The following is a 26118-nucleotide window of genomic DNA, read 5'->3' on the forward strand; positions in this document are numbered from 1 at the left end:
AGGAAAGTTATATGCGTTTAGATACAATTTGTTGGTGGAGAGAGTAAGAGAGGGTTATATTGGAGTTTTGGGGGGGAGATAGGAGAGTGGAGGGGGGTGTAAGGGGGGGAGAAGACAGAGGAGATCTTTAGTTGAAGAGGAGGGTCTTTACCGATTTCCTGAAAGTTAATAATGAGTTCTGTTGTCTAAGTTGGGGGGGGAGTTGGTTCCAAAGGTGTGGAATGAAGTGGCTGTAGGATCGTTTGTGGGCTGTTTCTGTGAGCAGGGATCTTCCGGGGGGGGTGCAAAGGCGTATCTCTGACTTTGAGCGGAGGGTGCGAGTGGGGTTGTAGATGGGTAGCTTGGATTTTATGTAGGAGGGGGTGGTGGAATAAATTCTCTTGTGGGCAATTGCCAGAGCTTTGAAAGTACAGCGTTGGCTAATTGGGAGCCAGTGTTCAGCATGGAGTGCCGGGGAGATGGAATCGTGGTAGTTGAGGTTGTGTAGGAGGCGGATGGCTGCATTTTGGACCCGTTGGAGGCGTTTGATATTATTTTTGGTTAGTCCATTGAATAGGGAGTTACAATAATCCATTCTGGAGAGGACATATGCGTATAGGAGTTGGGCGAGGTCTGGTGTGGAGATGTAGGGTTTGATCCTTTTCAGTTGGCGAAGGTAGTAGAAGGAGGTGGAGACTACTTGGGATATGTGGGCAGATAGGGAAAGGTGTCCGTCTAGGGTTACTCCCAGGCTGCGAACTTGATCTGCTGCCGTTAGTAGAGTGGAATCCCATGTTAGTGTAGGTCGTAGGTATTTGGTGTTTTTGTTTCTGATCCATAGGAGTTCGGTTTTGGAGGCGTTAAGTTGAAGCTTGTTGTTTGACATCCAAGTTTTCATGTCAGTGAGGCAGAGTTTGAGGTTAGCAATTTGGGATGGCCGGTTTTCGCCTAAGGGGAGGAGCAGTTGGATGTCATCTGCATAAGAGTGGATTTTGATTTTATATTTTTGCGCTATATCGATGACGGGTTTGATGTAGAGGTTGAATAGGAGGGGGGATAGAAGGGCGCCTTGAGGAACACCATATTTGATTGGCTTAGGGTTAGATTTATGTGTCCCTAGTAGGACGGTTTGGGTCCTTTGGTGAAGGAAGGAGGTGATCCATTGGAGGGCTGTGTCTCTGATTCCGAGGTCGTGGAGTCTAGATGTGAGTAGATGGTGGTCAACTGTGTCGAAGGCAGCGCTAAGGTCAAGTAGGACTAGTAGGGCGTCATTGCCTTTGTCGAGTATTGACCAGCTGTCGTCGATGATATCGAGGAGTACTGATTCCGTGCTGTGGCCTTTACGGAAGCCGGATTGGGCTGGGGATAGGGCAGCTTGTTCTTCAATGAAAGGGTGTAGGCGGTGGAGCACAATTCGTTCAAGGAGTTTGGAGACAATTGGGAGGTTGGAGACTGGGCGATAGTTGCCAGGTTCATTAGGATCAAGGGAGGGTTTTTTGAGAGTGGGCTTGATAATAGCTGATTTCCAGCTGAGGGGGACAGTTCCAGTAGTTAGAGAGGTGTTAATGATGGGGAGGATGGATTCTGCCGTGGCGTCTCCGGCAGATAGCAGGAGGCTGGACGGGCAGGGGTCGAGGATGGTGTTGGAGGGTTTGAGTTCTCTCAGGGTTTTGAGGACCTCCGCATGAGTAGTTGGATGAAATTGGGAGAGAGTGGTGGAAGGGGGGGTATATAGGGTTGGCTGGAGCTGAGTAGGATTGGGTTTGGTGTTGACGTCGAGGTTAGCTCGGATTTTTTGTACTTTGGACTGGAAGAAGTCCGAGAGAGTTTCGCTATCGAGTTCTGTTTGGTTGGTTTGATTATTCCTTTGGGCGTTGGTGAAGAGATGGTTGGTGAGGGTGAACAGTTGTTTAGATCTAGAAGGGGCTTGTTGTAGGAGACGAGCGTAGAAGGTCTTTTTTGCTTCTAGAATGGCAGTTTTGTATGTGGTGGATATGCTTTTCCAGTGGGTTTTGGTTTCATTGTTCGGGTGTTTGGCCCAGATCCTTTCTGTACAGAGTGATGTACATGTTTTCAGGATTTCCCCAATGAATATGCATGAGATCTATGTGCATGCACTGCTTACAATGCATATTCATTGGGGAAATCCTGAAAACCCAACTGGATTGCGGCCCTCAAGGAGGGACTTTGAGATCCCTGACATTTTCATAGAGTAAAGAAAACAATCTTGGTTTTTAGTTAATTAACGCTGGCTTTTACAAAGCTGGGGTAGAGGTTTCTACCATGGGCCAGTGTGGTAAAGGCTCCAATGCTCATAGAATTCCTATGAGCGTCAGAGCATTTACCTCACGGCCCGCGTTAGAAACCCTTTGTAAAAGGAGCTCTAAGGGTTCTGTAAAAGTATAAAAATAAGGAGAAATACTATAAAGGGCGCTAAAAGGTAGATACCATTTTGCAGCAAGTTGAGTATGAATTCAGCATTGATATCAAGGCACCTACTTTCCATTATAGAATACTAGGAAAAATTGGCATTTACATGCTAACATTTAGGCGTGCTTACTTATACCATATCACTAGCAGAGGTAAATGCACATACCTAAATGTAGCACTTTAAAAGATAAATGCAAGTTTATAGCCGAGATGCAAACATGTTTGACATGCCCATTCACCACCACCCCCGTGCACACCCTCTTGAATTCACATGTTACGTAACCTGCACGCTCATTTTCATATTCTAGAATACTGCTATTGTAAGTGCACGTCTTCTGTTTACACATTATCGTTACATAGTATGACGGCAACAAACCTAACTCCTGAATCGAGGTATGTAGAGTATAATCTGTTTTTCAATTTATTGCTAACACTTGCAGTAGTACTTGCATCATGATAAAGAGAACTTTCTTTTGGCGTTCATATATATATTACGTATTGGCAATTTATCAGGGTTACTTGAAAATTCCTTTTAAGCAAGTCTGTAGCATCCAATACAGTGGGGATTATTTTTTTTTTTTAATCTATTCCCACAATGTCTTTGTATGATTGCATGGCTTGGTATTTAAAGATTTTCATTTTCTTCATTCTGCCCAGAGTAATGACTTGACAGTGATACATCTATTATTAATGTAGTTTTCATGTTTTTCTCCTTCACCACAATGCCCAGATTTCTTCTATCGAGATTATTTTTTTCAGTTGGAATTGGAATGTTCCAAGTGATCATAATCTCTTCATTGTACATAATTTGCTTAGGGACATGATCCCAATGCTTTTATTTGGGGTTGATTTATCAGTGTTTATCAATTAAAATCTAAAATCAGAAGTTCTGGGTATAATGCACAAAGGACCAGATTCTCAAAATGGCACCGAAATTAGCCGATGTCTGAAAAAATGACGGCAGTTGTATGTCACTCAAACTACAGTGCTGTTTTGAAAATCATGGTCTGCGTCAAAGATAGGCACAATTTTTTTTTTTTTGCGTACCCATTCCTGAGATTTGCTAGATCCCTCCTCGTGTTTTATTATTATTATTATTATTATATATCTTCCGTATTCCAGTTTTAGCATGGGACTACTTTTAGTAGAGTGTTCTATCGTGGGCCAGCGAGATAAATTCTCCAACGCTTATTCAGTTCCTAAGAGCGTTGAAGCATTTACCACACCGGCCTGCAGTAAAATGCTATACCGATGCTTGATAAAAGGAGCCCATAATTTGCAAAAAGGCAACAACCCTTACAAAAATATTGAAAAGAAATCTCCTTAGCCCTTTCCCTCATAATGAGCTTTATTTGCCATGACCTTTTTTTTTCCATTTCCCATTCAGCCAGTTGCTAACCTAACATGGGTTTTACTAAACAGTGTAAGAGCATTTTACAGAAGGTCAGTAAGGTAAATGCTCTGAAACTCATAGGAATTCAATGAGTGTCAGAGCATTTACCTCACTGACCTTCTGTAAAATGCTTACACTAGTAAGTGGCTCATTTTGAAAGCACTTAGACACACAAAGTAGTATAGAAACCTGTGGTACTTTGTGTGTCCAAGTGCTTTCAAAATAAGCCTCCATGTCACTTTAGGGGGCTATGCCAACGGAACTCAGTTTTGTTTTTTTTTAAGTTCGAAATGTTTATTGGTTTTACATAGCAAACAGTAAAATAGCAGTACAAGCAGAGTCAGTGAATAAAACAATTACAGTAAACAGTCTGCAGTACATGTCATAACACAGTATGAGTATTAGAAACGCAAGTACAGTAAGTAAAATAATCATGAAGTAAAGAGTCATAAATGTAACAGCTGTCACTGGGTGTGGAGATTTATATCCACTAGGATTCACAAAATTCAGTTAAAGGCGCCCATAGTTGCTTGTGTTTGTATACATGACCATACTTTATCGCATAACATCTCTCATATCTCATTATTAAGCATACTTCATGCCACCACAAGTTGTAAGACAAGTTGTCAGCATTTTTCCAATTGGTTACTATCAGTTTAAGAGCAATAATCAATAAACAGCGTAACAGTTTTGCTGGTAAATCATGAAGTGGGGAAGATAAACCTATATTACCATATATTAATATAGCTAAGGAAAAAGGTTCCTGAATGTCAAATATTTTGGATACAGTGCGCCATATAGGGTTCCAAAAAACTTTAATCGCAGAGCAATGAAAAATTAGGTGCTCAAGAGTACCTACATCATTGCCACCATTAAGATGATGATAATGCCTACTGTCAATTATGTACTTAGCATGATACCACTGTACCTACATAAATCTACATACAAGAAAATAGAAGCCCTTCTTGTGCGCTACTTATGGAACAACACTACACCTCGTATCAGTTTACAGAAATTGAAGAGAGATAAAGTCGAGGGTGGTGTGAGATTCCCCAACTTCTACGACTATCATACCTCATTTATTTTGAGACAAGGCTCTATATGGTTGGTCAACAACAACTCTTCTCCAATACCTTTGTGGGCACAGATAGAAAAACAATTAATAAGACCTGCGGAATTACAAACTTATTTCCTAGCTGATGCGACTAACTCAACTACAACTCCGGGGCACATACTTTCAACCAAACAGGCCATTAAAGAATTGAACTCTATTCTACCTATTAAATGGAACTCAGTTTTTAAGTCACCTAAGAAAAACTATTTCAAAGCCTTGCCAAAAAAATCCAAGTAAATCACATCTAATATTCTCCCCTGATCCAACTCTCTGGTCACAGATACAGGCACATATTACAGTATTCACTCTCCCACATCAGTGTGCATGCACATAGCTAGTACTGTACTTGCTCATTCTCAACCACATAGACCTTTGCACACATGCATTGTCACACAGGCCCATTCATCATCTGCTCATACACACACCCTTATTAAATATACATTTGCACAGGCAGACAACCAGACAGATACACACAGGTATTCTCTCACATAACACCATCCACTCATTCATCTGCACCTGTAATGGGTCCCCAATGGTGGAACTCATTACCACAATACATTAAAAATGAAAAAGACCTCTCCTCCTTCAAAAAATTCTTAAAATTTCATCTTTTTAAAGATGCTTTTAACATTTTAATTTTAGATTCGTTTAATATTTTCAGATTTTTAACTACCTCGTTCCCTTTTGTTCTTTTCCTTTTTTGTTTTTTCTAAAAAAGTTGTAACTTTTCCCCCTTTCCCCTTTTCCCCCCTTTTTCCCAAACTCAAGTTTGTCTCATCTTCAAAAATTATGTCATTTGGTTTGTCTTTTTGTAATTTAACTTTCTTTTTATAATTTTGTACATCGCTTAGCAAACCGATTAAGCGATTCATCAAATACTAATAAACTTGAACTTGAACTTGAACCTTACAGATGCATTTGGGGACAGACCCATCTTGGCTATTAGCAGCAATACCCGTATCCTGTATTTATTTATTTAAAAATCTTATAGCCTGTTTAAACCGAAGCAGATTCCAAAAATACATACAAAATTAAAAACGCTCCTATTGTACCCTACATCTAGTTTAAGCAAACTTTTGCCATGTGCAGCTACAGGTTGCCCTGAATGCTCTACTAATATGACAGCCTAAAACTAATCCCCCCTGCCCCAAAGATATAAAGGGTGAGGGGGAGAGACAGTTCAACCAACAAAGCACCAAAGAAATAAATAATTTGTGATAAAGGGAAGCCCTCAGTCGCACAGCTTACACAGGGGAATAAACCCCTGAGCTCCAGCTGTCACAAATATAACCCACTGAAGGGTATTAACTGTGAAACATCCCTGGGCTAATCTTATGTGAATTAAATATAACGAAACCAATGCACACACCAACGTGCTAAAGGTGAGAAATCAATAATAATAAATGTAGCAAGTTGTAAAAACTGTCTCTGCCCTTCATCCGGGAAAGTTGAGCGACCAACATCAGCCAAGCAGGCACAGGTGAAAAACAAAATCAAATGTAGGAAGTACTTAACTTCTCCAGGGTAGCACAAAAATAGCCAGCTGAGATGAAGCGATGTCTTTCCCCCTAACCCTTTATATCTTTGGGGCAGGGGGGATTAGTTTTAGGCTACTACGTTCTTTTCCCCTGTCAGTGGGTTCCTTTTTTGATTTCTACTAATATGACAAACATTTCTTGCTGGCTCTGCTACCTGTGAATGTCGAGAGCAGCTCAGAGCATTCATCGCGCCGGCTAGTGCTAAAAACCGCTATTGCGGTTTTGTAAAAAGGGGGGGGGGTATATTAGGAAGAATGGTCTTGCCAAAAGATTTAGACAAATAGGTTTTCCATACATACATTAGAAGCAATAAGCTGCTCAAGTCTGAAAACACTTAACACAATCCACTAAGTGAATGAGAACATGGAAAAAAGAAGATGATGTGTGAGCATTGATTTTTTTTTTTTTAGATTAATTTATCATCAAAAAGACTGAAGTCTTAGAAAACAGATATTTTTGTATGCTTATACTTTAACTGATCATTAGTTTCCTTATTGAAATTTCTATGAATTACTTAACACAACAGGACCATGAGTAATTGAACATAACAATGCAATATAATGTTGATCTTATATATTGCAATTACCCAACAATCTCGTTTTAATGTGGGTTAAATATCTCAAAAGACTCGTACAGCAACAGGAGAAACATTTGGCAGTCAAACATGTAAAATCAATGTTAACTAACAAACTTCTTAAAAAGGAAAATCTTCAACTTTCAGACTGTATACAGGGCCCTTTTTACAAAGCCATGATTCTCCCATGGCAAATACACCCAAGCCCATTCAATTCATTTGGGCTCTGATACATTTACTGTGAGAGAATTGCTACCACGGTTTTGTATAAGGTGCCCATAATTAGTTTCAAGTCTTACTCTAAGGGCTCCTTTTTCAAAGGTGCACTAGGGCCTTAACGTGCGTTAAATTCCCGAGCGCGCTAGCCAAAGGAGGCGGTAGATTTTTGCACGCACAAAATTACCGCACGCTATAGCGGTAATTTAGTGCGTGCACTAAAAACTCTAGCGCACCTTCGTAAAAGAAGCCCTAAATGATAAAGAATTCCATCTCAAAGCTGCTTGATAGGAGAAAGAGGATGATAATATTTTTAAAAATGTTATGCCCTTCATTGAAAGAAAATTTTACAATTAACCGGTCTACGCATTGTAAATTCTTTCTCAAAAGAGGAAAATTTAATAAAGATAGCATATAAACTTCAGCCATGCCATAAAATATTTTAAAAATAAAAATACAAAATGTTGTGTGATCGTGGCACCGAGGTACCCACCTCTTCAAACCCAGCATGTACCCAAAAAGAGGGAGAAAAAGCCTCAGACTAGTGTAACAGTATAGAACCAAAAGATACAAATCAAAACTGCTTTTGATACTTTCACTGGCAAAAACACTCACTCACAGAACAGCTCAGGTTTAGAAAAGGGCAAAGTCACCTGGAGGCACGTTCAAGGACTTAGATGACAAAAGACGACTTGAGCTCCAATGCTGTCATGTCTTCTCCAATCTTCCCAACAAGCGACCTTGTTTCACCAATGTTTGGATCATCAGGGGAACAAGAAATACATCCTTGAAAAGTGCAGCCACGCTGAGACCATCCCCAGAACAAAGGAAACAGACAAGAGCACTTAAAGCCCTCCCTCCAACACAGACCTCACTTCCAGTCCGAATCAACCAATCAGCACTCAACTCAGCTCTTATCAAACGCAATTGATTGGAGAAAATCAAAATATCAAAAAAGAAAAAACAACAATGTGAATGATTTCCATCTTTCAAAAATGCTTGCTACTCCACTCTCTGATTAAGTCTCAATGGCCACACTGTTTGTAAAGAAAATATCAAACATTGTTCAGTTTGGTAAAGTTTTTTTTTCTTCATGTCTCCCCTGCACAACGGAGGAACTAAGAAGTCTATCACTGCATATTTAAAATCTTCAAATCTGTGTTTAACTTGCTTGCAATGCTTTGTTAAGACATCCACTACATTTTGATGAGAAATATTGTGCTTGTGTTCCGAAAACCTGAGCTGTTCTGTGAGGGAGTTTTATGCCAGTGATTTGTACCTTTTGGTTCTATACTGCTACATTAGTCTGAGGCTTTTTTTCCCATGCTGGGTTTGAAGAGGGTGGGGTACCTCGGTGCCACGATCACACAACATTTTAAATCATTATATGAACATATTATATGTTGTGCGTCCTCGTATAATTTGTTAACACAAAAATAAAAATGCACAACTTAAAAACAAATCTAGCTTCATTGGAAGCCAGTAGAGTCTAATTGAGAGTAGAGTGGCGCTCTCAAATTTCTGAGCTCTACAAATTCATCTGAGTAGCCATATTCTGAAGAGTTTCCAGTCTTGTTCATAAACTGTGCACCTTGAAAATAACCAGATCCCCAAAAGGTTAACCTATCAAAGTTAGATGCTTATTTTTATCTGAGGGAAGAATCTCAGAATTGCCTCTCCATGGATCATAATAATATTATCCTTTTGGAAATTGTGGCAGGAGTTTCTTTCATCGATTCAACACCTTCAGACTACACTGACTTATCATTTACAAGCCTAATTCTTAGTGTTGCAACTCTAACGGCCTCTTTTACAAAGCGCTAACAGCCCCGAAGCCCATAGAGATTTAAAGGGCTTTGGGGCTGTTGCTGTGCGGCTTTGTAAAAGAAGCCGTAAATGTTTTTCTTTATTTACTTTTTATATTATTCTGGTTTTTTATTTTATTGATGTGAGACTAACTTCACATCATGTATGTCTAAACCCACAATATCTGGTATAGAGATATCTACTTCATTTCAAAACTCTATTGAGAATAAAACATGCCTTGCTGAACAGCAAGTATATAGTCTCAACTAGTAATAACAGTAGTAGACATAAAAAGAAACTACTTATCTCATGATTCAACTGATTCAATTTATCAGGAAGACTGCATGAATGGTCATTGCGTAAAATGTTAAGCAAAAGCCCTGCACATTTGAAATCCAACGGGACCCGTTTCTCCACCAGCTGGCAACTTCTTCAGAGTTTTAAAGGTCGTGCTGAATGTCTAGCAATCACATAACGTTCGTTTTAATCCAAATATTTTCAATGAAGATTCTAATGGAAAAAATGCAGTATCTGTTACTAAGGATGAAGGATTAGATCCTAACCATATACATTTTGCTTTTGCTTTGTTTAGTTTTAATCTGTTTCATATAATGCTCAGCTCCCTAATGTTGAAAATGTATTTTATGAACCAAATCTACTCAGTCTTCTAGATTGGAGATCACAGATAGTAGTGTTAGTAAGGTAACATCTGCATATGTAAACAATTTAGAAATCTTACCTAGCGCAGCATACTCATTAGTATAGTGGTCTCAAACTCAAACCCTTTGCAGAGCCACGTTTTGGATTTGGCGGTACTTGGAGGGTCGCAGAAAAAATAGTTAATGTCTTATTAAAGAAATGACAATTTTGCATGAGGTAAAACTCTTTATAGTTTATAATTCTTTCCTTTTGGCTAAATTTTAATAATAATATTGTAATTTATAGCTAAAGAGATATGATCAAGAAACTGTTTTATTTTACTTTTGTGATTATGATAAACATACCGAGGGCCTCAAAATAGTACCTGGCGGGCCGCATGTGGCCCCCGGGCCACGAGTTTGAGACCACTGCATTAGTACATTATATAGAATAGGAGAAAAAGGTGATCCATAAGGAATACCACCAACAAGAGGACTACTATAGTCTTCTCATTCTCAATAAGACCTAAGTTTCAAAAGTTCTGAGAATTGATCGAGAGCATTTTCAGTCAGGCCTATGTCACTCAAAAGGGATAATACTCCATGGTCTATCACATCAAAAGAAGTTGAAAGGTCAAATTGCAATATCAACAGTTTCTGAACAGTGGCTAAAACAAGTTTTGCTTCTGTTTTTGATATATCTAATAAAGTCTCAGTACTATATCCCTTATGAAAGCTGAACACAGTCATGGGGCATGTTTAGATCAAAGGAGAAAGGTAGCATGCACACATTCAGTTTTCAAATATGCATGTGGTGTTTTGCTCTCTCTCTCTCATTTTATCCAGAAATATGAGATACAAAATATGCTATCAGTTTTAATTCATGTGCTGTGAAGCTGCTGAGGATGGTACTTCCTCCAATTGATTATGATGTTTTCAACAACTCACAAATCGGGCACTCGACACTCTCCGCTTACTCCCCCTCTCATGCCCACATAACACTCCAATGCCACATAATAGCTCTTCAACAAATATGAATTTATTAGTGGCTACAGCCATAAATGCCATTCTCCAACATCTTTATAAGCATTAAAACAGTAAAAACCAACATTCCAAACAATCATAATAAGTATTTTTACACCTTCGTAACTTGGGTTCCAACTGTCGAAATCTCCGTTAAAACCTACTCCAGCCCATCTAAACCCTCCCAGCCATTGAAGCCCTCCCCAGCCCATCCTCCACCAAACAGCCATACACAGACACAGACCTTGCAAGTCTGCCCAGTACTGGCCTTAGTTCAATTTTTAATATTATTTTCTGATTCTAGATCCTCTGTGTTCATCCCACACTTCTTTGAACTCAGTCACAGTTTTACTCTCCACCACCTCTCTCGGGAGCGCATTTCATGCATCCACCACCCTCTCCGTAAATTAGAACTTCCTAACATTGCCTCTGAATCTACCACCCCTCAACTTCAAATTATGTCCTCTAGTTTTACCATTTTCTTTTCTCTGGAAAAGATTTTGTTCTACATTAATACCCTTCAAGTATTTGAACGTCTGAATCATATCTCCCCTGTCTCTCCTTTTCTCTAGGGTATACATATTAAGGGCTTCCAGTCTCTCATCATACGTCTTCTGGTGCAAGCCTCCTATCATTTTCGTCGCCCTCCTCTAGACTGCCTCAAGTCTTCTTACGTCCTTCGCCAGATACAGTCTCCAAAACTGAACACAATACTCCAAATGGGGCCTTACCAATGACCTTCTTCCTTCTACTGGCTACACCTATCTTTATACAGCCCAGCATCCTTCTGGCAGCAGCCACTGCCTTGTCACACTGTCTTTTCACCTTTAGATCTTCGGACACTATCACCCCAAGGTCCCTCTCCCCATCCGTGCATATCAGCTTCTCTCCAACCAGCATATACGGTTCCTTCCGATTATTAATCCCCAAATGCATTACTCTGCATTTCTTTGCATTGAATTTTAGTTGCCAGGCATTAGACCATTCCTCTAACTTTTGCAGATCCTTTTTCATATTTTCCACTCCCTCTTTGATGTCTACTCTGTTACAAATCTTGGTATCATCTGCAAAAAGGCACACTTTTCCTTCTAACCCTTTAGCAATGTCACTCACAAACATATTGAACAGGATTGGCCCCAGCACCGAACTTTGAGGGACTCCACTACTCACCATTCCTTCTTCCAAGCAATTTCCATTAACCACCACCCTCTGGCATCTGACCAACAGCCAGTTTCTAACCCAGTTCACCACTTTGGGTCCTAACTTCAGCCCTTCAAGTTTGTTCAATAGCCTCCTATGAGGAACTGTATCAAAGGCTTTGCTGAAATCTAAGTAAATTACATCTAGCATATGTCCTCGATCCAGCTCTCTGGTCACCCAATCAAAAAATTCAATCAGGTTCGTTTGGCACGATTTACCTTTTGTAAAGCCATGTTGCATCGGATCCTGTAGCCCATTAGATTCAAGGAAGTACACTATCTTTTCTTTCAGCAACACTTCCAATATTTTTCCAACAACTGAAGTGAGGCTCACCAGCCTGTAGTTTCCTGCTTCATCCCTGTGACCACTTTTATGAATAGGGACCACATCCGCTCTCCTCCAATCCCCAGGAATCACTCCCTTTTCCAGAGATTTGTTGACCAAGTCTTTAATAGGACTCGCCAGAACCTCTCTGAACTCCCTTAGTATCCTGGGATGGATCCTGTCTGGTTCCATCGCTCTGTCCACCTTCAGTTTTTCAAGTTGCTCATAAACACTCTCCTCTGTGAACGGCGCAGAATCTACTCCATTTTCTCATGTAACTTTGCCCGACAATCTCGGTCCTTCTCCAGGATTTTCTTCTGTGAACACAGAACAGAAGTATTTGTTTAGCACATTTGCTTTTTCCTCATCACTCTCCACATATCGGTTCCCAGCATCTTTTAGTTTAGCAATTCCATTTTTCATCTTCCTCCTTTCACTAATATGTCTGTAAAAAATTTTTGTTTCCCTTTTTTACATTTTTAGCCATTTGTTCTTACGCCTGTGCTTTCGCCAGACATATCTCTCTTTTGGCTTCTTTCAGTTTCACCCTGTAGTCTGCACTCCTCTTGTTTTTTTTAATATTTCATGAACACCAACTCTTTCGCCTTTATTTTCTTCGCCATTAGTTTGGAGAACCATATCAGCTTCCTTTTTCTCTTGTTTTTATTGATTTTCTTCACATAAAGGTCCGTAGCCATTTTTATCGCTCCTTTCAGCTTAGACCACTGTCTTTCCACTTTTGTTATGTTCTCCCATCCTAACAGCTCTTTTTTCAGGTACTCTCCAATTGCATTAAAGTCCGTACGTTTGAAATCTAGGACTTTAAGTATTGTGCGGCCACTCTCCACTTTAGCCGTTATATCAAACCAAACTGTTTGATGATCGCTACTTCCCAGGTGAGCACCCACTCAAACATTAGAGATACTCTCTCCATTTGTGAGGACCAGATCCAATTTCGCTTTTTCCCTTATGGGTTCCGTCACCATTTGTCTGAGTGGAGCCTCTTGAAAGGCATCCACAATCTCCTTCCTTCTTTCCGATTCCGCAGATGGAACATTCCAGTCTGCATCCGGCATGTTGAAATCTCCCAACAGCAGAACTTCCTCTTTCCTTCCAAACTTTTGGATATCCACATGTTTTGGATATCTAACTTTTGGATATCCATATGTTATCACTCTTTTCTTTTGCCACCAACAATGTATCAATACTTTCTCCTAGCTGGGTGCTGTGTCTCTGACCCCACCATGATTATTCGCCACTACCTGGGATAGTGAAACTTCAAGCTGTTGAGGCTGGAGTTTCCTCCAGTTGATTATGATGATTTCAGCAACTTATTTTTACTACATTTATATGAGTCTATTGATTGTAAGGCCAACACTCAGGGAGGCAGATGATAAAAACTGCAGTTGATGAATTTGTGGAGTTAGTCGGTCTTTTCTCATTCTCTTCCTTTGGTATATGTGTTCACTTGATGTCCAGATTTTAGTCATTCAAGTGACAAGGCTGCCACCATGTAATCCTGTCCAATGCTATGTCCTTCCAACAATTGAAATTTGCCTTTCAGGTTTTAAGGATGTACTTGAATGAAGTATTGCCTTTCTTGTCATCTCTACCCATTTTTCTGTTGGTCTTAGAATACAAATTTTGTTGTCCTCTATCTTTATAACATGATCAAATGTGAGCTTTTACTAAAACTTGGGCTTCTATGTTGGAGATCCTATATTGTCACCTTATATTGCACATAGATCTCAAATGCTTGAGTTGCCTGAGATGTTATCAGTAAAGCATCAAGATTCACATCTGTACATCACTGCAGACAATGCTATTGCTTTGTACACTTTGAGCTTAGTGTTCAGTCTTGTCCCCTTCTTTTCCATTAGGCAATTATGTCATCTACCAGAGGAAAGGTTTGCCTTGGCAATGTGCTGTGTAGTCAGCATGGGTGGAATTAGAAAAAATGCTTCCAAGATAAGAGAATTTGTTAGCTGCATTAAATCAAGTTCCCTTGATGAAAGGGACAGCCAACTGATACATGACCTCTGCCTTTTCCAAACTGACAGTGATCCCAAAGTGTTCAGCTGCCTGATAAGTTAGATGTCCTCTAGTGTGTAGACTACTGTTGCACAGTCTTCCACAAACAGTTCCAAGATAATAGATTCTGCCACCATTGAGCAAACCTGTAGGCATCTCAAGTTGAACAATTCTCCATCTGATTATGATTGAATGTAAATATTACAATCTGTCCTGGAAGGCATTTAGGAGCATCATGAAAAAGACAACAAAGAAGAATGTTGGCACTAATATGTCAGCTCATTATGTCTCATTATAGACTGAAAGACTTGATTCTATAAAGTCCACCTAAAGTTAGGTGCCCATATTAGTAATTACTTTAATTGAGCAATAGGCTTAATCAGTGTTGATATTGGCACTATACACCTCACAATCAGCTGTAATTGAACTTAACTGAAATGCACCTAACTCGAAAATCTTGACTCTTTAAAAAGTAGGTGCCTAGGCCAAAGCGCCTGCACTAAAAGTAAATGTAGTTAGAGGTGGATCAAGAGCATGTTCTTAAGCCAGGCGCCTCTTTGTGAATCAGGTGCCATTAGGCTCTGATATCGGCGCCTAACCGTAGGCATAGAAAACCCTGGCATAAATTGGGGACGCCTAAATGTTAGGATGTTGAATGCTGCCTAAACACAATTATTTAAGAAGGAATGGCCTTATAGAAATAGGGTGACCATGTTACTCATTCTAGAAGGGAGACTTTTTGGCCAGTTATGGTTTTAAAATTACATCCCAAAGCAGTGTAGTATTTGTAGTCCATGAATCTATCCATTGAAATCAGTGCTGCAGGTCCCATAATGCACTAGAATAAATTTGGCAAAAATCCAAGACTACCCAAAAAGTCTCCCTTCTGGAATGGGTAACCTGGTCACCTTATATAGAAATCTGTCATGCTTGTAATGCTGCTACAGTGATGTGAAAAAGTATTTCCCCTACTCTTCCTTCCCGATTTCCCCTGTTTTTTAATACATCACACTGAATGGTTTCTGATCATTAAACAAAATGTAATATTAGACAAAGGGACCTCAGTAACACATAACACAGTTTTTAGATGATTGTCATTTATTTAAGGACAAGTTATCCAACACCATATTACCCATGTGAAAAAGTAATTGCCCCCTAAACCTTCATCAGCAATAATTACAACCAAACACTTCCTTATAATTTCATATCACTGTTGAAGAATCTTAGCCCATTCTTTGCGGAAAAACTTTTATTCAGACACATTTGATAGTTTTCATGCATTAATTGCTCATTTCCATAGTATCTACATTGGGTTCAAATCAGGACTCCTCAGCCATTCCAGAAGTAGAGTAGCTATTGTGTTTTGAATCATTATCTAGCTGCATAACCCAATTACACTTCAGCTTACAGACAGATGACCAAACATTCTCTGCAAGGATTTTCTTGTACAATGCAGAATCCATACTTCCTTTAATAATGCCCTACATTTCCAGGTCCTGGGGCAGCAGAACATTCCCATACCATCACAGTACCACCACCATGTTTGACTGTTAGTATGATGTTCTTATTCTGATATTCTGAAAACCTTACTGGCAAAAAGAGTACTCCAGGACCAACTTGGGAAGCATTGGTCTATGATGAGGACATCCTATGACATTAATAGGTACACTTTAAAAACAAATCAAGGAACATATTTTTCACTCTGTGTACAGGTAAACTGTGGAATTTACTGCCAGAGGATGTGATAAACGGAGTTAACGTTCCTGAGTTTAAAAGGGTGTAGACAGGTTCGTAGAAGAAAAGACCAGAAACAATTCTTAACCATGTAGACTTGGGATACCACTGCTTATCCCTGGATATGAACAAGAAGGATTGGAAAATCTTTGGAATTCTGCCAAGTACGTCTGTTTTGTATTACTCACTGTCGGAGACTGATCTTGGTGAAACTTTGTCATTTTTTTATTATGGTGGTATGTGTATTGTTGGGATTGTGGTCAATATCTCTTAAGACATACTGAAGGGCAGATTTAAAAGAGTTGACATGTTCTGCCCATTATATCAGGAATTTAGCACCATCTGCTGACGGAATGAGTACACTGCCATTTGATATAGGGCTGTAAACAGCTTGGATACCTTGATAGAAGAGTAGTGTTTTGTTTATCTGCTGCTTTTTGAAGTTCTCTTGTTTGTCTTCCCATTGTGTTTTGTAGTTTGGTACGAACATTATACTTGACTTGGACATATCAAGCCTTATTTGAGGGGACTTGACAATATATGCACTGTGAAGTATGTGCATCGTGTCTAGAACTTGAACTATTTCTGTCATTTTCATCAAACCAGATCTAGTGTTTTCTTTAAAGTTTAGTTCCTATGCTTTGAAAATACTAAGAAATGAGTATAGTTTTTCTTAGAAAAGTAGCTTTTAAGTGGCACATATGCACTTCAAACATGAGCTGTTCAAAATTACCTATACCAGTGTTTATGAACACACGGTATGAATACGCAGGCCACCTGTTGGGGGTATGCATCCTGGTTGCTGCCAGGGATCCCTGCCTATGCTCCGCTGAAGCTGCTGAGAATTCCTCCCTGCCTCCCTGTCTGCCTGCTGCACTACCCCCCACCCCCTAGCAGCAACTCCGCGCAGGGACGGGCCATGGAGTGTGCAGCGACTCACACGCAGCCGGCCTACAAGCCTTCTCCCCAATGTCAATTCTGATGTTGGAGAGAAGATTCTGGGCCAGACAATTGCTGCCTAACTGGCCCGGAACCTTCTCTTCGACATCAGAATTGATATCGGGGAGGGGGGGAGGCTTGTGGGCCAGCAGTGTGTGAGTTGCTGCCCACGCCATGGCCTGTCCATGTGCAGAGTTGCTGCTGGGGGGGTGGGGAATGAGGCGTGTCAGCTCCAGCGAGGTGGCAGGATCAGCTTCGGGGGTGGAGGGTGGTGCAGCGGGCGGGCAGACAGGGAGGCAGGGAGGAATCCCCACTGGCAGCAGCTTCAGCAGGAGGCAGGCAGAGATCCCCAGTGGTGCCTGCGGATTCTGTGGACAGGTCAGCTTCGGGGGGGTCATGAATTTGACTCAGAAGGAAGGGAAGGCATGAACATGGGGCACTAACTTGGGAAATAGGAGGGAGGAAATAGGAAGGGAGAATTGATGTCATGAGTGTGTGAATGAGAAATGATGCACATAGAGAAAGGAAGAAAGGAAAATTGGGCACAGAGAGAGAGAGGAGTGAGGTAGAGATGCCTCGGGAATAGAAGGATTAGAGGGAGAAATGTTGGATATGGTGGTGGAGAGGGCAGATTGAAGGGGATGCAAGGGGGAGGAATGTTGGACATAGTGATGGAGGGGGAAATGTGGCATTGTGCTAGAGAGGGGTGATAGAAGGAGAAATGGGCATGGGGCTGGTGGGCAGTGGTGAAAAATGCTGCATATGATCTGGGGGATGAGAGAGGGAGAAATGTTGGATGTGGCAGTAGAGGGGGTAGGAGAAATGCCTGGATCTCTCAAGACAGATGAACAGTGAGAGATCGACATGTTGCCAATAGGGGTGGAGGAGAGAGGAAGAAAAGTTGGACTTATGGAGGGACAGAGAGAGAGAGAGAGAGAGATGTTGGTGGGGGAAGGGAATGGGGTCTAGAGGAAAGGAAGTGTGCAGGAGGCAGAAAGAAAGAAATATTGGAAATGCAACCAGAGACTCATGGAAATCACCAGACAACCGAGGTAGGGAAAAAATTATTTTCAATTTAGTGATCAAAATGTGTCAGTTTTGTGAATTTATATCTGCTGTCTATATTTTGCTCTATATTTGTCTATTTTTCTATAGTTGTTACTGATTGCATATTTCAAAGTAATGTGCCTTGATCTAAAACAAAAAAAACCCAAATATAAATGATGATTAACATTTTTTTAATGTACAGTATGCTTTGTGTTTTTTTAATTTTGTGGTTACCTTTATGTATTAATAAGATTATAATGTATGTACCATGTATGAAAAATGGCTGGAAGAAATTGCATTACAATTAGTACTATTATTATGTGGGTGGGGTCCCGGCAGAGCTTGGGTGGGTCTGGGGTGGAGCTTGAGCGGGGATACTCAGTTGGTATTTGTTAGGTTTAGGGGGTACTTGGCTTGAAGTTGAGAAATACTGCTCTATACTGTATATCAGTAATTCAAATGTGCCTTAATTTACCATCCAAACTCATTGTGTAATTAAAATTTTTCTTTCTGTATTCTCAATTAGCTCAGCAATGGCTTGCTTCTCTGCCAGAAGAAACCATTTTTTGTTTTCTTTTTCGTATTTTTGGATTTAGCCAGAGGTGGATAAGAGATCACCCCTTTTGCTCTTTATTTCTCTGTGGATAAGCTTTTTGTTTCATTGTCTGAAGTTGGATTTGGTGTGGTCCTTTCTTTCATTGCAGGGGATGGATTATGGGGTAAGGAGAGATAGGGAAACTGGGCCTCTTCTCCCTCGAACAGAGGAGATTGAGAGGGGACATGATCGAAACATTCAAGGTACTGAAGGGAGTAGATAAGGACAGGTTGTTCACCCTCTCCAAGGTAGGGAGAACGAGAGGGCACTCTCTAAAATTGAAAGGGGATAGATTCCGTACGAACATAAGGAAATTCTTCTTCACCCAGAGATTGGTAGAAAGCTGGAACGTTCTTCCGGAAGCTGTTATAGGGGAAAACACCCTCCATGGATTCAAGACAAAGTTAGACAAGTTCCTGCTAAACCAGAATGTATGCAAGTAGGGCTAGTCTCAGTTAGGGCACTGGTCTTCGACCAGAGGGCCGCCGCGTGAGCAGACTGCTGGGCACGATGGACCACCAGTCTGACCCAGCAGCGGCAATTCTTATGTTCTTATGGCAGGGACGTTTATCTTTACCATATTATTTGAGCCTTTAATTGGGATGTTCATTATGTCTGCATTTGTATGCACAGTAGTTATTGTTGAACATCAAAACTGATGACAAAGAGTTGTAATTTTGAAGGTTTTTGTCATTGTATTACTGTCGTCATCAATAAAACACTGTTGAAACTTAAAATAATTTTCACCCCTTTTATAAAGCCTCGCTAGTAGCTGCCGCTGTGGTATCTGCCCTGTACCCCTTAGAGATTTAAAGGGCTTTGGGGATTTTGCCATGCGGCAGCTACTAGCACGACTTTGTAAAAAAAAAAAAAAAAAAGGGAGGGGGGCTAAAGATGAGCTAAAGATAAGATATGAAATCTATTTGAATTGGTTTCTAATTTTTTAAGATTCAGTGAGAGAGTTTGTTTTTCAGACCACAGTTATATCTTCACCTTCTTTGTTCCAGTTTGGGCCATAGATGAAAGGCTTTTGTTTGTAGGGAAGAGCAGCTTACAATGCGGGAGGAAAGCAAATGTACTGTAATTTACCTGTCCTACTTCTGAATCCTTCTCTTGTTGTGATCTTTAGAGAAACATGTATTATACTGCCATAATTATTCAATTACTGTAGTGTCATTTAGCAGCCTAAAGGAAGAGTCATGCCGTGGTTGCTGTAATGTTTAAATAAAAAAAAAAACTATAATCATTGTAATAATTATGCATATAAAACAGCTAGCTTATTAAACTATTAACAGTTAATACTTAACTCTGTTCTAGTTATCTAAGATTAATATAATAATCCCTATTGGGAGAAAATAAGGAACAAAATATAGAGCATATATGTTATGTAATACATAAGAACATAAGCAATGCCTCCGCTGGGTCAGACCTGAGGTCCATTGTGCCCAGCAGTCCGCTCACGCGGCGGCCCAACAGGTTCAGGACCTGTGCAGTAATCTTCTATCTATACTCCTCTATCCCCTTTTCCAACAGGAAATTGTCCAATCCTTTCTTGAATCCCAGTACCGTACTCTGCCCTATTACGCCCTCTGGAAGTGCATTCCAGGTATCCACCACACGTTGAGTGAAGAAACATGATTTCCATCTGAAAACAATTCCATACAAACATTAAACCAGAACACTCGGGGCCAAATTTTATTAAAAAAAACAAACAAAAACACACTTAAAAAAGTGGCACTGATGAATATGGCGCTCGGATTATACAAAACTTAGGTGCATGTCACAGAATCGCATTGAGCGATGCTCATGCAAGCCTAGGGTGCCTAAATAGATGGGACAGGCATCCTTATTTCAAATACATTTCTCTTTCTGTTCCCTTTGCAGAATTGCAAGTCACTTAATCCCCCAGTGCCCCAGGTACCTTAAATAGAACACAGATGCAGTCTTTACAGCAGGGAATGCCCTTCTCCACAACAGCTTGTTGTAGCAAATAAGCCTTGATAGCAGAGGGTAGCAAATTCTGCTGAAAGGGGTCCCATATTTCACCTAACGTAGTGGTTCCCAACCTGGTCCTGGGCAGAAGTCACCTCAGCCAGTCAGATTTTCAGGATATCCACAATGACTATTCATGAGACAGATTGTCATGCAATGGAGGCAGTGCATGCAACTATCTCAAGGATATTCCTTGTGGATATCCTAAAAACCTGACTGGCTGGAGTGCCTCTAGGACCAGGTTTGGGAACCATTGCCCTAAGGTTTCTTCAGAGGAAATGCTGACTCTGTTTTGAAAGCTGTAACATTTTTTTAAAAAGTGTAATTTACAAAAGGAGTTAAAAGTGCCACAACAGCCCTTGAGGGCTGCAATCATGTCGGGTTTTCAAGATTTCCTCAGTGAATATTAAGGAGATCTATTTGCATACACTGCCTTTGTTATATGCAAATAGACATCAAACATTTTCATTGGGGAAATCCTGAAAACCTGAATGGCTTGCAGGCCCTCAAGGACCATCATTAAGTACTCCTGCCCTGTAACAATAGCTTGCCCTGAGCATCCAGGAGATGTGTATAGCGCTGTTTATTCCTAGTAGCAGTATAAAAATTAATAGTAGTAGCAGCTTGACCAGCTAGCCTTCACACTTTAAATAGAGCCAGAATTACCTGCTATATTCTCCACATAACTAACCCTGAATTTGGGGGGAAAACACTTCAACTCAGGTTTACAGCCTCATCTAGAGTGTTTTTCCTAATGCAAGTGGCAGAAAAGACATCAGACCTACATATCCATGAAACAATAGTCAATGAGCACAAAATTAAATGGTCAACATTCCCAAAGCAAATGTTCAGCTCAGAATGAAAGAAGAAACAGGAGCCCCTTTAAAGATCTTCAAAACATTCCAACCGATGCTTCAGAAAAAAAAAAACCCTACCATTCAATTTGGGCATTCAAATCTGTGGGTTCCACTGTATTAAACAAAACAAACAAAAAAAATCCAGCATTGTTCCCTCTGATGCATGCCTTTGTGTGCTCTCCTACTGTGGAAATTTTAACTCCTTATGTTTTCCCCCTTTTTCTTCCTTAATTTAACAATTATTTTATTTGCATTGGTGATGTTTTGTATGTTCCCTATTGTTGATTTGATCAGGGATGTATTGCCCCATCATTAATGGAGTGGTACAATGGTTCTTAAACCTATCTTGGGGGACCTCAGCCAGTTGGATTGTCAAGATATCCCTAATGAATATGTATGAGGCATATTAGCATGCCTATTACCTCTTTTATAGGCAAATCTTCCTCATACATATTCATTAGGGATATCTTGAAAAGCCAACTGGCTGGAGTTCCCCCTGGACAGGTTTAAGAACAACTGGAGTGGTGGATTGCTATACTGACTATACCTTTATACACTGAGGTTATCCTGAGAGTATGACAAACCTATGTAGACTTGTTGCCACACAGCTTGAATTGTGATTTTTGAATGCATGAATTTTTTATTTATCTAAACGTTGATTTTAGTACCTAGCAAAAACCCAAATAGTAGCAACATTCCATGCTACCGATCCAAGGCAAGCAGTGGCTTCCCCCTTGTCTTTCTCAATAACAGACTATGGATTTTTCCTCCAGGAAATTGTCCAAACCTTTCTTAAAACCAGCTACGATAACCGCTTTCACAACAATCTCTGGCAACACATTCCAGAGCTTAATTATTCTCTGAGTGACAAAATATTTCCTCCTATTGATTTTAAAAGTATTTCCCTGTCATTTCGAGTGTCCCCTAATCTTTATAATTTTTGATGGAATAAAAAATTGGTCCACTTATACTCGTTCTACTCCACTCAGGATTTCGTAGACTTCAATCATATCTCCCTTCAGCCATCTCTTTTCCAAGCTGAAGAACCCTAACCTTTTTAGTCTTTCCTTATATGAGAAGATTTCCATCCCCTTTATCATCTTGGTCTCTCTTCTTTGAACCTTTTCTAGTTCTGCTATATCTTTCTTGAGATAAGGTGACCAGAATTTGAATGCAATACTCCAGGTGAGGTTGTACCATGGAGCGATACAAAGGCATTATAACATTCTTAGTCTTATTAATCATTCCTTTTCTAATAATTCCTAGCATCTTGTTTGCTTTTTTGGCTGCTGCCACACATTAGGCGGAAGGTTTTATTGTACTGTCTACAATGGCACGTAGATCTTTTTCTTGGACGTTAACCCCCAAGGTAGATCCTAGCATCTGGTAACTATGATTTGGGTTATTCTTCTCAGTGTTCATCACTTTGCATTTCTCCACATTAAATTTAATCTGCCATTTGGATGCCCAGTCTTCCAATTTCCTAACGTCTGCCTTCAATTTTATGAAGAGATTTACCCAAGGCAGTGTACAGCAAGTACAATTTAACATAAAACAATTTTGTTAACAGTTGAGGAGTTGAGCCAACTCAGGAGTAGGAGGGATTGGGAGGGGAAAATGTTATATTTTAATTGCACTGAATCTGCGGAATTTGTATCTCTTCTGTACTACAGTATATAGGGTATCCTAAATTAGGCACCTGTTAGATACCCAACTGTGGGTATGTAAATGGGAGATAATGGTAGTTTAGCACCAAAATGGCAGATACACACATAAGTGCACTTAGGCCTATGCCAGTAATTCCTAAACTGGTCCTGGAGGTACCCCAGCCATTCAAGGTTTCAAGATACCCAAAATGAATATTCATGAGAGAGATTTGCATGCACTGCCTCCACGGCATGCAGGATCTCTCTCATGAATATTCATTGCGGATATCCAGAAAATCTGGCTTCAGGACCAGGGTTTGGAACCACTGGCCTATGCTAAAACTGGGCGCCTAAGTGTTCTCACTTGTAACTGCAAAAGGGTGCGTTGTTATGGAAGGGGCATGGGAAGATCATGGGCATTTCTATTATTTTAGTGCACTCTTTAAAGACTATTCCCATTTGTGTAATATTTAGGCCTGCCCACTTAGAGCAGTCATTATTATAGCATGTTATTAGATTGATTATTTGCTGCCTTTCTTTAGTACAATCATAGACCTGGCTTAAGTGATCATGCCTAAAGTTGGGCTCCCAAATGTTGACTTATGCTGGAATTTTATAACAGATTAGGCACACTAATGTGCCATTGTAGAATACTAGCTGAACACCATAATTTTAGGCACCTAAGATTGAGCACCCTTTATTGAATTAATCCCTTGTTGCCGTTTGTATAAGTGTACCATGTGCTGCACCATAAAATGCGATATCAATGTTCAATTAACAAATTGAATTTAAAACTAGCATTTACAATGTATATAAATGTTCCAGTAAATGTTTTCTGCTGTACAAGTTTAAAATGTGCATCATTTAATGCTATTTTTTTCTTTTCTTTTACAGTTACTGGTTGACAAATAAGGTTCACATCAAGCGACCCAGTACTGGTCTCCTCATGTATACTCTTTCCACCAGATTTTGTGATGAAATTCATTTGTATGGATTCTGGCCATTCCCTGAAGATTTCAGTGGAAAAGCAGTGAAATATCATTATTATGATGACCTAAAATATAGATACTTTTCTAACGCCAGCCCACACAGGATGCCACTAGAATTCAAGACGTTAAACGTACTGCATAATAAAGGTGCACTTAAATTAACGACAGGCAAATGTGTGCAGCAATAAAAGGGTACTGGAAATACAATAGGTACAGGATATGCAGCTTATCCGAAGCTCTGTGTTGTGGTACGAATTGAACCCTAAACTATATTTCAGAAACCACTAAGTTCTTCGAAAGGAAAATTATTCAAGGTACATTACCAGCCAAAAGAGTTGGAAGGTGCTACGGGAACTTAAATGTCATCAATCCTAGGGTCTGAGAATATGTCAGATTTACGAAGAAGGTAACGTCTGCCAGATGCAAGTACGGAATTTACCAAGGAACTATGAAAATCAAATTGCTCATGTATGCTGATTTGAAACTGTAAAGGCCAGCTGCTCGGCATAATCTTCCCATAGGAATAGAGGGCATTTATTATTGGAACACTGGAATTTGTAGAGTATTGAGAACTCATAAAATTAAATAAATGCCTTCAGTCAGATGACTATCTGACCCTGTACTATAGTTGATTTTGTTAGTTTTTAATTTCTTTTTTCTGTCTCTGTTATTTTTTGCTTTGGTGAAATAGGGTACTAGAAGACTCAGTGATTAAATAAAAACAAATCATGATATGGTAAAGAAAGAGATGTGATAATGATATCTAAAAAGCTGGTCCAACTTATCATGGACAGTTCACAGCTGGACATTATTTCTAACTGCAATAGGGCATACCAGCCATGCTTCAAGGAAAAGTGTCTCTTGTTACGTGCCATTGAAGGTGCCCTTACTTTTGGTACCAAAGATAATGATGATTTTGTATACTTGTCTTTTTTTATGGGGATAACATGTAAATCTAGAACTGTGATGCTATAATGCTGGAACAAAATTAGACTTGTGGGACCTTTCGTTTACTGTAGATTTTCTAAACTCTTTTAATGAAGTGTCTAAGCAAAACTTTTGTGTAGCAGTTTATTTTTAGAGAGAAGTTGTTTATTGATCCCTTGTACTATACACATATTCAGATGGGATTTAGATGAGTATTCTCATTTGAATGTGAGTGTTATACTGCATTGTATTCACGTTTCCAGTCTTTAATTGTATGGAAACTACTTTGTCTTTTGAGAGAATTATTTATGATGTTTTGATAAAACGGAACAAAAATTGCATATGGCACCTGAATTTTAAACTTCAAAGAAAATCAATTACCTGGACAATTCAGATAATGAGCACTGGTAATCAAATAAATGACAACAAAAAGAGCTTGAAAATCTCAAACATTTCCTATTGTATACTTGAAAAAAGGGTTTCAAAAGAATGCATACAACCTGCAGAGTAATTGACTTAAGCACATGCAATCTTATTTTCTTCCTGCCTTTTACATTTTCCTGTTTATATTATTAAATGAGAAGCAACACAAGCTGTGAAGAAAAAAAAAGATTTTGCTTGTAATGCATAGAAAAATTGAAAAGTCATCATAACAGAATTGGTTCAACAAATGCCCCAAAAAGAGGATTTGTGCCAGAATCTTAAGCTTATTTATGACTGAAGTGCCTCCAACACCAAAGTCCAACACAACCTTGTTTTCACAAAAAGCAAGCTTTCTTCTGATGATTCAGTTTGTCTTTGTTTCTGTACATTTTATTCTGTTTGTTCCACAGTTTGTATTTTTTTCTGGCTGCATTGCTAGTCGGTTTTTGATTCAGGTGCTTGTGTATGAATTCCAATTTTGAAATGACACTGGAGAAATAAAACTGCAGTTTGTAACTTATTTATTTTGGTTTAAAGTTTATAAAATTCTATAAATTTGGCCTGGTACTCAGGTTTGCAACCTTTTAAAAAGTATTTCTAGTAGAATATACTTTAGAAAATAAGTGACCACAGTATTGAGTAATGCTAATTTGGATACCCATAGTGACATTTTTTATTAATAATAATAATAATAAGGGGGAAT

General features: G+C 39.6%; 1 protein-coding gene across 4 annotated transcripts in view; it reads left to right on the forward strand.

Annotated features, from left to right (window-relative positions):
- ST8SIA4 (ST8 alpha-N-acetyl-neuraminide alpha-2,8-sialyltransferase 4) overlaps positions 1-25617 on the forward strand; it is a 235117-nt gene extending 209500 nt beyond the window's left edge. For all 4 annotated transcript variants that reach the window (XM_033929191.1, XM_033929188.1, XM_033929189.1 and 1 more), the window contains one exon: positions 23971-25617. In XM_033929191.1, the coding sequence (XP_033785082.1) occupies positions 23971-24253 (283 nt within the window). In that variant the 3' untranslated portion in view covers positions 24254-25617. The remainder of the gene's footprint in view (positions 1-23970) is intronic.
- Positions 25618-26118: the final 501 nt, after the last annotated feature.

The sequence above is a fragment of the Geotrypetes seraphini genome, chromosome 1, assembly GCF_902459505.1.
Source record: "Geotrypetes seraphini chromosome 1, aGeoSer1.1, whole genome shotgun sequence".
In the NCBI taxonomy this organism is placed as follows: domain Eukaryota; kingdom Metazoa; phylum Chordata; class Amphibia; order Gymnophiona; family Dermophiidae; genus Geotrypetes; species Geotrypetes seraphini.